This window comes from Esox lucius, chromosome 21, assembly GCF_011004845.1.
Source record: "Esox lucius isolate fEsoLuc1 chromosome 21, fEsoLuc1.pri, whole genome shotgun sequence".
Taxonomy (NCBI): domain Eukaryota; kingdom Metazoa; phylum Chordata; class Actinopteri; order Esociformes; family Esocidae; genus Esox; species Esox lucius.
This window is the reverse complement of record NC_047589.1, coordinates 6,126,302-6,138,831: the sequence shown is the minus strand read 5'-3', so window position 1 is coordinate 6,138,831 and position 12,530 is coordinate 6,126,302. Positions and strand designations below refer to the sequence as shown.

The following is a 12,530-nucleotide window of genomic DNA, read 5'->3' as shown; positions in this document are numbered from 1 at the left end:
TGGTGCTTCTGTTTTGCCAGTGTAGCAAAATAACTCCACTCTTTTCTATAGTTGGTTTAACAACCAACAAAAAGAACAGAAGAACACAATTTCTCATTTCCCATTACTGTTTCAATTACTCATCAGTTAAGATACTTCAATGTAAGCAAACTATCACTCTCTAAGAGCAGTTCATGAACAATTCTCAGTTCACCTATATAATTTACATCTGATTGTGTTGTATCGGAACTACAATCAAATTCACCCTTTGTTTCACATAAATGTTCAAATACCTTATTGCAAATCAAATCAGTTCACACCATCTTGAAGGTCAGCTAACATAACTTATTTAGCCTAATTTCTCTACAAGATGAAACTCAGTGTGAATTCTCCAAGTCTCTTATTATCCTAGCACATCAAAGACACTCTGTAATCCTGTCATAAATCATGACCCCCCCCCTTTTTTTGTCTTATCACCTCAGGGCTCTCCCTGGAGTGGGGGTTGGTCTATTAACCTAAGAACAGATCCAATCTCATAGGACAGAGTGGTGTTATCTTGAGGCCAGGCAATAGAAAGCTGACCTTACACCTCAAAGAAGCATCTGTTAACCATTAACATTCCAATGATTGCCTACTAGGACAGAAATTTAATTAGAAATAAAATAACAAATTTTGATAATGTAACTTGGTTTTCCAGAAATATAACTTGATTGTAACACTTGTTGTTGGTGTCGTGTTGGTTAGGAACCAGGCGCAGGCAGTAATCTCATTCGTGGGTTTTAATACACAACAAACCAAACACGAACAGAAAACAATACTAATGACTGAATGAAATAAAAGTGCGCAACATGGGTCTTAACAATTAACATTCAAACAGTACATTAAACAACACTCACCAATTAAATGGACAAACATAACAGCAACAATGATCCACAATGTGGGGAGCAGAGGGGAAACATATATACACATACAACTGATGACAATTGGGACCTGGTGTGAAAGATGGGAAACATGTGACAGTCCGGGATGTGTTCGTGAGATATGGGAACTTGAGAAATTATGGCACGGTGGCGCTGCTGCTCACCGCACCATGACATTGATGCATAATTATTTTCTCAATATCAATTAAAACATGGAAAAATTTAGTAAACATGTAAGAAATAACAAAATGTGCTCCCTGCACGTTTTTACCCACTTTTTCCATAATGCATGAGATTAAAAGGATTACTTCTAATCAAATATCAAACTAACTAAACAGTAACAATTCCATCAAATTAGTTATTTCTTAGCTAAACCATTTCAAAATGGTAAGATGTATTCTACTCAACCATAACCATGTTAGATTTTGTATATAACAAACGTTTCAAAACCCCATTAGACAAACACTGTGAAGGGATGTTGATTTTAACAGATGCCAATTTTCTACTATAACTTTTGGAAACAGAAAAACTAAATTCTTCACGTAACTCTTTAAATACCTATTTAATTCGCTTTGAACTCTAAGTTCAACTCTTTTTCATCATAGAAAATCATTTCATACAATCCCCCCTGCTTTCACAACAGAGTCAACGGAAAGTGACTCCAAGCGAAAGCAGAACCATTACAAGACGGACATGAGAAATAAAATCGATAGTTGGGAGAAATATAACATGTAATCAGCAAAAGTCGCAAACTGAACATCTAACAAAAACAAACATGAAACCGAGAAATACTTCAATAAACAAAAAAAAACTAAAAAACTGTGCCACACGGTCGCTGGTGTGAAGGAAACATATCGAAACAACTCCCAAATTAGCATATCAAAATTAGCCTTTCCACAGGCAACGGCCAAACCAAAACAAGCATCATGACTCAATTTACCTCCTAAAGTCTAGGGAATTTTCTCACCTTAGATGCATGTCCATGTTATGCAAATTAGCGGTGATCAGACAAAAATCGTTACTGTGACGCAACGACAGCAAGATTGTTCTAGCATTTAACAATGTTGGATGACTTAAGGTCTCCACCCTTACAACAATTTGTTTCAAAATCATAAATTTCAACATTAAAGCTATTGAAAGGAAAAGAAAGCTAGCTTGCACTTAACGTCTGATAAACCCAAAACTAAACATACTAATGTGGGGGAAATTACCACAGGTGAGGACAGGCAGAAAACTCAAAAGGAAAACCTAGAGCAAAGGCCAACCCAGGGGGTGAGCCCCCCTTCCTGGAGCCAATGAACGTCCCCACACAAAAACGTGACATGGTCTTCAGACTGCCTGGAGCAAAAGACGTCATGCCTACAACTTAGCCGATCTCCTACGTTAACTAAAAGGCCAGAGTCAATGCTCTACCCATCCAATACCTTTTCTGTAAGAAAATAAATGCTTATCCTATCAACACAGCAACATTAGGGGGAAAAACTCTCAAAATCAAGACAATTTAACAGAAAACAGATGAATGGAGTCACTAAAATCAAGGAACAATCAGTGAGTGAACACCATGAAACCCCAGGCTAGGTCTCTAAATACAGTCACATCAATCAACCCCATTCGTCAGTTTACCAGGCTAGAATTTAAAATGCCAGCAACGAGCATCAGGCATAGGCCCGAAAACAAAAGTATTAACCCAGGTACCATTGGAAATACAAATTAAGTGAAACTACATTGATTAACCAAACCCAAATGAACATTTTAAATAGGACATCAAATGTTACGGATTTATTTAGTTAGGGAAGAAACGGGCCGTGGCCATTTTACCCTGTTAAGCAGGCTATGATTATATTAGCTGCGAATCCAGTCTTTATGGAAAACAGCGTGTTATCTTAAACAGAGTCGGTCCTGGTTGGTCCCTGGATGGAAGATAAGATGCTGCTGAAAGTAGAGTTAAAGTACCAGTAAGGGGCACTCTTCTATCTGGTCTGAAGATCAAAACACAAAAGCATTGAAGAAGACATTGGCCTGCTAGGGAGTTCACTGTCATATGGGAGAGTAAAATGGTGTCCTCTGGTCACTAAAAATCTTGCAGCCCCTAAGAGTAGGGGTGTTAACCCTGATGTCATGACTAAATGTTCATTCTGGTCCTGTTTTCACCACATCATCCCCAGTTAACAACTTCCTCTTGTTACAGAAAATATATATTGTCTGTTTTGAACTCCCTCTTCCATGTCAGACAAATAGGAGCTATAGCTAAATTACAATATTTTGTAAATGTTAAAAGAAAATAATGATACAAATTATTATGATGGGGAATATGTGATGTGTATTTTGCTTTCTAACCTTGTTCAAAGTTTACCTTTACTGACCAGTGTTCCATGTAATTTTCTCTGCCCCCCAGACACGAGCACAGATAGACCCCAAGGGATGCTTGAGCTCCTGGCCCTTCTTGTACATCGGTGCCTCCATTCTACCTGCAGGTGTCATTCACTCAGACAGACATGTGTCGTCCATCCATGTGATGCACATTGAAACTAATGTGTGTGTAGAAGCTGATGGGTGAATGGCTGCTGGCATATTTGGGGAGCCCTTATTTGTCATTTAAGCCCCATTATATAGGTCTGTGCCCTGACTATGATGATGATGGAGAATTTGTGATCAAATGTTTTCTAATCTTATTCAAAGTTGACCTCCTCTTCTGACCAGTGTTCCGTGTCACTGTCTCTTCCCCTCAACACCTGCAGTAGGTCCCAGCTGTAACAGTTCAGTCACTGTGCAGTCTGACTGAGGGAGGTTTCTGTACGACTCTGTATCACTGTGTGAACACCCAGACACTGTTGGGATAGTGTTCACTCTGACAGTAGTAATCTCCTGCATCTTCAGTCTGGACTCCATTGATGGTCAGAGTGAAGTCACTCCCAGATCCACTGCCACTGAATCTAGTTGGAGTCCCAGACTGAAGTCTGTTAGCCAAGTAAATTAGGAGTTCAGGAGCTCCACCAGGTTTCTGTTGGTACCAGGCTAGATAATCATTGTTAATCACAATACTGCTGAGTTAACAGTTCATAGTAACTGAATTTCCTGTTATAACAGTTTGAACTGCAGGTGACTGAGTCAGTATGTACTGTCCTCTGGATTCTGTAAAATAAAATAAGGACACCCATTTAATGGAATAAAACACAGTAAGACATTGTACTTAAACATAATAGCATTGCCATACATCATTGCTTTCTGTAGATTAAATTATTTTTCAACTGAATCATGTGCTGTCTATACAGAGCATCATCACTATGCAAATAAGATTCTGTTCTTTTCTCCATTCACCATTATTCAGTAAGTATTCACCAAGCAGATCCATCACATTAGTCTTACATGGAAATGATGTCATAGGACATGGATATCTGTAAAGTAATCTATTTTCAACATTTGATGATAACATTAAACAAGGCAATACTGCTCACATTCCAATACAGTACTTGACATAAACAAAGCATTCATCTAAGCATGACACAAGATCACAGGATCTTACAGACAACTAAATTGCTAAATCCATCCCAGATGGATAAAGGGTCACACTTCGGATGTAGCCATGGAGACCAGTATATTAATAGTGAAAGAACAGACACATTTTAATTCTATGTTTACTCCTTCATTAAATAGTATAGCAATTAACTCATATGTACTCAATTTCGGTTTTAGCATTCACCCTATATGTCTTGTCGTATGATATAATTGGAATGTTAATGTGTTATAGAGGTTTATCTAAGCTCTGAAATAAAGGACCAAAAGGTCATGCCATAATTATCCTACCCTATGGTGCCAGGAAGAACAGATGGGAATGTGTCCCTAGTGGATTGGGGGACTATTTTTCAGGACCAGTCATTTGGTCTTTCATTAGGTTAGCTATCCAACCCCCACAACTGTAGTTATAAACCAAAGTAAGTTGTTGTAAACGTTCTTTCATGCTTTTTGCTCAGCTTCTCTGTATACATCTCAGCTCTGGAAAAATCTAAAATTCCTGGAGAACTGCTATCTTTCATATTTCTAATGCAATTGTATACTCAACCTATACATTGTATCTGTCTCATCATTTTATCTATAAAGTATATATAAAACAGCCCAAAATCCAGTTCCAACAATACTAAGTGGTCAAACCCAGTCACTTTCAGGGATGGGATACTCCTGTCCTCAGGTTGGAGTGTTGTCACTTATTCCCAATCCAAAGCAAAAGGATGAAAACCAAGTGTTTGAGATGAATAGCCCTGTTCTTTAACTACAGCCCCAGCATATTAGATTTTTCCACCATTGTCACACCCTGATTTGTTTCACCTGTCTCATTATTGTCTCCACCCCCCACCAGGTGGCGTCTATGTTCCCGTTACCCCTTGTCTGTTAATGTCTGTGTTTTCTGTTCGCCTGCTGCCAGATCGTTTTGTCTTTTTGTGTGTTTCCTGCGTTTGTTTTCCCGTGTTACCTGTTACCCGTTTTCTGCTCTGCCTTCCCAGTACCGATCCCCTTCTGTCCCTGACTCAGAGCCTGCCTGCCCTATGGTACTTCTGCGTTTTGGATCACCCATTATGACCTTTGCCTGACCCCGACCTTCAACCAGCCTATTCCTCGGTACCTCAAGTAATCTGACCTATTGTCTGAACTCTGCCTGCCTGCCGACTACGAGACCGCCTATCCCGTAATAAACATCTTTGCATGATACCTGTCACAAACAAAGACCAGAGTTACATACCAGGGAATAGAAATGCAGACATTTCTAAAATCTACATTAGTTCAGGATATTCCATTCCACAGTCCGCTTTTGAAAAACCCCTTGCAATTCCACTGAACAAATATGGGCGTTATGACAGAAACCAGTGATTTGGCAGACCAATCAGAACTCAGAATCTCAGCATATCATTTCCAACAGGAAAAGTCCAGTATTTTCCTGGTTAAACAGAGATTTGCGTTTAAAATTGCATTCACATTTACACTTAATAAACTATTTTGTCTAGGGAGAACATTTCTGCGAAATGGTATGATACTTTTTTTTTTAGAAAGATTTGTTTCAATGGCATTTCCTGACACCATGCCTTTACTGTTATATTACATTGTTTAAGGCTGAAACTAATGAATAAAATAATAATACAATGTATAAAATATGGGTTCCCCAATAATATTTAGATTTTCCATCTTTGATATCAAACCATATTTGTGATTAGGTAACATGCCGGGTAAAATATATTTAAATAATTTGAGCCTTCTCAGACTGCAATAGATTCAAAACAGTATTTTGCATAATCCAACTGCCCAGTTCTTCATATAGTGTTTATAGCCCAGTGGGTTGAAAACTTCATGACTGAGAGCTGTTCTTCATGACTACTGAACACACAAAAACCATGACTTATATAGTCATCTTCACCTGGACACTTGTCCTCTGCTTCAAAGGTAAAGAACATTTAATTTAATCTTTATGAAATGAAAAGTAAAATAAATGAGTAAACTGAAAGACTGTTTAGAAATTGTTACTAATGTTACTAATATCTAATGATGTGCAATTATTATTTTCTCTATTTCAGAATCCAGAGGTCAGTACACTCTGACTCAGACTCCTGCAGTTGAAGCTGTTCTCCCAGGACAGACAGTCTCTCTGAAATGTAGAACCAGCAGTAATGTGTTTGGTAATTGTTACAATGGACAGTCGTGGGGCCATCAGTGTCTATCCTGGTACCAACAGAAACCAGGACAAAACCCCAAACTCATGATCCTCCCAGGAAACACACTCCATTCTGGGACCCCATCTAGATTCAGTGGTAGTGGATCTGGGAGTGACTTCACTCTGACCATCAGTGGAGTCCAGACTGAAGATGCAGGAGATTACTACTGTCAGAGTGGACACTATCCCAACAGTGTATATGTGTTCACACAGTGATACAGAGCCGTACAAAAACCTCCCTCAGTCAGACTGCACAGTGACTGAACTGTTACAGCTGGGACCTACTGCAGGTGTTGAGGGGGAAGAGACAGTGACATGGAACACTGGTCAGTAGAGGAAGTCAACTTTAAACAAGTTTAGAAAATATAATTAGATCACATGTTCTCCATCATCTTCGTAGTCAGGGCACAGACCTATATAATGGGACTGAAATGACCAATAAGGGCTCCCCAGATATGCCAACAGCCATTCACCCGTCAGCTTCTACACACACATCAGTTTCCACAATGTGCATCACATAGATGGAGGACACATGTCTGTCTGAGTTAATGAGACCTGCAGGTAGAATGGGGGCACCGATGTACAAGAGGGGCCAGGAGCTCAAGCACCCCTTGGGGTCTATCTGTGCTCGTGTCTGGGGGGCAGAGAAAATTACATGGAACACTGGTCAGTAAAGGTAAACTTTGAAGAAGGTTAGAAAGCAACATACACATCACATATTCCCCATCATTATTATCATTTTAATTATTGTCATTATTGTCTTTTAACATTTATAAATATTAGCTATAGCGTCCGGGATCCAACCGATCCATACGACCCCGCTACACTGAGTGCCTCTGTGGTTTTGGTGTTTGTGGTGTGGTGTCTTGACCAAAGCAAAGAAAGGACAACACTGTGACAACCAAGAAAGGGGTCAACACTAAAGAAATGACACTTTGCTACAATGTAAAGTAGTGAGTGTACATATTGTATAACAGCTGTCCTCTCAAAATAACTCAACACTCAGTCATTAATGTCTAAACCGGTTACAACAAAAGTGAGTACACCCCTAAGTGAAAATGTCCAAATTGGGCCCAATTAACCATTGTCCCTCCCCGGTGTCATGTGACTCGTTTGTGTTACAAGGTCTCGGTTGTGAATGGGGAGCAGGTGTGTTAAATTTGGTGTCTCTCACACTCCCTCATACTGGTCACTGGAAGTTCAACCTGGCACCTCTTGGAAAAGAACTCTGAGGATCAGAAAATAATTTTTGCTCTACATAAAGATGGCCTAGGCTATAAGAAGATTGCCAAGACCCTGAAACTGAGCTGCAGCACGGTGGCCAAGACCATACAGCAGTTTACAGGACAGGTTCCACTCAGAACAGGCCTCGTCATGGTCGACCAAAGAAGTTGAGTGCACGTGCTCAGCGTCATGTCTAGAGGTTGTCTTTGGGAAATAGACGTACGAGTGCTGCCAGCATTGCTGCAGAGGTTGAAGGGGCGGGGGGTCAGCCTGTCAGTTCTCAGACCATATGCCGCTCACTGCATTAAATTGAAGCTGAGAAGACTGTAATTGTCTCGAAGCTGTGGTACTGATAATATTATGTGTGAACATGATAGTTAATGGTATGATCACGTTCATGAGTGTCAGGGTATAATAATTGTTTAATTTATTAATTATCAGGATATTAATAATGCCGTGACAGGGATATCCAACACCCTCACTCCCCTACTTTGGAGGACAGCCCCCTGTTCATTGTTTTTATTGCCCTGAATAAAGTTCCAAGAAACTCTAAAACACCAATAATAGTTCACTATTACAATTTATTCATCACATGAGGACAGAACACTCAGCAAAGCACCATGCATTGTTTTGAGATCGCATTGATGCTTCCTCCCTTATATAGCTCCGGGAGAAATTAAGAGACCACTGCACCTTTTTCTTTCATTTCCCAAAAAGTTGAAAAGGAAATTTTTGAGTGAGGAACAGAAGCGTTCAATTTGCAGTGGTCTCTTAATTTTTTGCAGAACTCTATAAGTCATCAAAAAAACATGAAAATAGAAAATAAATTCTACACTGCCATGGCAACCATCATTCTTGGTCAAAGTTAGCAGACCTCCTGATCGGAGCTACGACTTGTTTCTGTTCTGCTCCAAATGGAAGGACCAAAAGAGCGACACAAGCAAATTCACCTTGGACATACTTAGGATATCCGGTTACAATAATTAATTATGCAATTGTCTTACAACATTGATAGAAATCTTATCCCTTAAACCAATAGGTCAAAATATGTATGCTTTTTTTTTCAATCAGTTAATTTACATATAATTATTGACAATATTTAGACGGACTAAAATGGACAGGATGGATTTGATGGATCTGTTGTATCTACATTTAGTGAATAATGGTTGATGAGGAGAACAGAATCTTATTTGCATAGTGATGATGCTCTGTATAGACAGCACATGATTCAGTGATCTGTGAATGTTTATAACCCTGTGAGTTTAACACTTCATGACTGAGAGCTGTCCTTCATGACAACTGAACACACAACAACCATCTTCATCTGGACCACGGCTTTCTGATTTCATGGTTAACATTTAAAAATTGCATTCATAAAATAAATTGTGTTTTTATAAAGATAGAATGCTGTAAATTTTTTTCAAATACATACATGCATGTTTTTATGTTACAGAATCCAGAGGTCACTGTGACTCAGACTCCTGCAGTTGAAGCTGTTCTCCCAGGACAGACAGTCTCTCTGAAATGTAGAACCAGCAGTAATGTGTATGGTGGTTGTCACAATGTACAGTTGTGGGGCCATCAGTGTCTATCCTGGGACCAACAGAAACCAGGACAAAACCCCAAACACATTGTCCGTTCAGGAAACACACTCCATTCTGGGACCCCATCTAGATTCAGTGGGAGTGGACCTGGGAGATCATGTTTTCTCCATCATCATTATCTTCATTGTAGTCATTATTATATAAAAATATAGTAATCTTTAGTTATTTTAATCAATTAAATATATAGCAGTAAGTTGCTAGCTGAGGATGATGTGGTCATAAGAGGGCCAGATTGGAAATATAACCAAGGCACCAGGGTTAACACCCCTACTCTTTGGATAAATGCTGCAAGATCTTTGGAGAGTCAAAAGACCATTTTACTCTCCCATGACAAAGTGATCGGCGAAGCAGGCCAATATCTCCTTTAGTGCTTTTGTGTTTTGATCTTCAGACTAGATAGAAGAGTACCCCTTACTGACCCTCCAACTCTCCTTTCAGCAGCATCTCATTTCACCATCCAGGGACCAACCAGGACCGACTCTGTTTATCTTCATATACAAACCATCAGTGGGATGCAGGTTTCTATGTTGTTGTCATCATCATCATGGTTGTGACGTGTTACATTTGTCATGTTCTAAAAGTGCATCAACCTAGTTACTGAATGTATTGAAACACACCTTATCAGTGTACATGAGTGAAGTTGATCATCTATCATTTAATGAACTGTTATCATGAACATGTTACTAGTCACAGTTGATGAGGCAGGACACAAGCACAGAGACAACAGGGACATTTAATGAAATAACTTGAACTATAACCAAAGGAAACAAGACTAAAAGACTGAAAAAGAAAGTGTACACCAAACAAAGACAGAACAGACACACTGGGAATGGAGGAACTTACATAGGAACAGTGCTTATGGAAACAGGTGAGGGTGATTAACAACAGAACAGGTGTCTGTGATCCAAACCAGGGAGAGAGGGCATTGGATCTCACTGGCACGACAAGCCTGTTATGCCAGGATGTGACATTATGCTGGTCTGAAACACAAGACACATGTACAGCATATACACTGTCTAATATGAAGGATAATACATGTTATCTGTAATTTATTACTTAGTGGCGTATCTGGTATGTCTCCATCCCTAAATCCACCACAGAGGTTAAAAGCAGTCCCTCACATCTGGACCTGTTGACGGGATTTCAGAAGCTGAACATTCTCAACTGTTGGTCTGGTGGCTGTGGGAGTGAAACTAAGATTTACATAGACAGGGTTGGGTGGTTCTACATGTCCCAGAATAGAGCAGTACTGTCACCAGATGTTCACCCTGTTCCCAGGAGGTTGGAGGTAGAGAAAACTGTCACTATCTTTAAGTTGTGATACGAGTAATAAAATATAATTAGCTAAATGTAGATGTGATTATCACACTTTTGAGAGACAAATATTTGACTAATTGTCCTTATTGTTCTACTTTAAGTCTATTCAGTCTTTTAGTCAAGAATGTCAAAAACATTCAGAAATAGATGAATACAAAGAGTATATGTCAACATGTGGCCAGATGTCTTCTGTAAATCTGTGAACATTTTAGTATCTTCCAGGTAAGGACATGAACAATAAGCTAAGACATATGTTTTCAAATACACCACATTAATCTGGCTGTATTATTATTTATTTGTCAATAAAGTAAATTTGAATTCAATGAAAAAAAACTATTTTCTACTAAGGCAAATCTTTATTTACATCTATTTATCAATGCATAAATTGTTAACATTTTAGTATATTGTGTTAGTATGAACTATTTATTGATGACAATGAGGTTCCAAGTAAGAACTTGAAAAATAATTAAGACATTTAACTTTTCAAATAAACCACATCTGGCTTTATTATTATTTAATTGTCATTCAATATTTGCTAATAAAATATACTTGAAATGAAAGACAACAACTTATATTTCCTACAAATGGCAATCTTTATTTTCATCAACGCATAAAAGCAAATGTGTTATAATAGTACAAGCAGACCATATCATATCTATCAAATGTCCATCTACAGAGAGGATGGACACATGAACTCATGCAAAGCTTACTGTTAGTCTACATGAAAGTGATCTATAAGACAAAACATCTGATGTCAAAACAGAGTAAAAGCCAAAGAACCAGCAACCTCTCTTCAGAGGGTAATGTGACAGACAGGTCCTAACCAGAACAGTCATCCCTCCTCAGGGTCTTGATGACTGGAGTCTGGGAGCTCTTCTGGGCTTCACAGGTCACCTCTCCCACCTTGTTCCACTCCTGGGCAGTGAGAGTCAGGGTGCTGCTCCAGCTGTATAGACCATCCTTCTCCAGGACCTTGGAACTGGACTTCTGATTCTTGTTGTTCCCGTCCACTTTCCAACTCAAGGTCCAGTCTGAGGGGAAGCCCTTGTTGGCCAGACACATCAGTGTGGCTGTTGTTGTACTGGACAGTTCCTCACTAGAGGGGGCCAGGATGGTCAGGGTGGGAGCAGTGTTACCTGGAACAAAAAGAACACATCAACTGCATCAACTTAAAATCTAAAATATTTATTAAAGCAATACACATTAATTCAAGGTTATAATTGCTGAAAGGTAAAAGCATATGTGATAAAATGAGTACTATACTATGAGTACAACTCAAAATTGCTTAAATCACCTTTCTTTCCCATTCTGACATTCAGTTTGGAGTTCAGGAAATTGTCTTGACCAGGACCACACCCCTAAATGCATTGAAGCAACTGCCATGTGATTGGTTGATTAGATAATTGCATTAATGAGAAATTGAACAGGTGTTCCTAATAATCCTTTAGGTAAGTGTATAAGGCAATATAGTTAGCAATCTAGTCAGTACATTTTATGTTTAATGTCCGTTCCAAAATTTAGAGTGTCTTTTAACATTTACAAAATATTGTAATTTAGCTATAGCTGCTATTCAGAACGTCTTACATACATGATTTGACAGGTTTTGGAGGAGGCCTGTGGTGATCTATGACTCTACTGACTCTGCATGGACTGTTGTAGCAGTGGCACAGGGTCTTATATTGGGATTGGGAAAAGAAGGGGGTCAAATGGTGTACTGACCTCTGTCAAATAAAAACCTTTACATATATGAAAGATTTATAACCTAGTGACAATTTCTTCTGAATATAT

At 39.0% G+C, this 12,530-nt stretch overlaps 1 protein-coding gene and 6 gene segments (V, D, J or C); 3 read left to right on the top strand and 4 right to left on the bottom strand.

Moving 5' to 3' along the window:
* The window catches only part of LOC105008451, a 966,635-nt gene that overhangs the window by 192,390 nt on the left and 761,715 nt on the right, over window positions 1–12,530 (bottom strand).
* LOC106024145 overlaps window positions 1–12,530 on the bottom strand; it is a 458,405-nt gene that overhangs the window by 9,588 nt on the left and 436,287 nt on the right.
* Window positions 1–12,530, top strand: part of LOC117593618 — a 530,161-nt gene that overhangs the window by 114,129 nt on the left and 403,502 nt on the right.
* Window positions 1–12,530, bottom strand: part of LOC105009329 (Ig kappa chain V-III region MOPC 63) — a 784,483-nt gene that overhangs the window by 464,875 nt on the left and 307,078 nt on the right. The gene's annotated exons all lie outside the window — the stretch shown is intronic.
* The window catches only part of LOC114829915, a 587,221-nt gene that overhangs the window by 329,151 nt on the left and 245,540 nt on the right, over window positions 1–12,530 (top strand).
* The window catches only part of LOC114829916, a 334,989-nt gene that overhangs the window by 251,613 nt on the left and 70,846 nt on the right, over window positions 1–12,530 (top strand).
* On the bottom strand, window positions 11,380–12,060 carry LOC117593620. The segment is given in 2 exon segments: window positions 11,380–11,878; window positions 12,037–12,060. Coding segments are annotated over 2 exon segments (330 nt in total).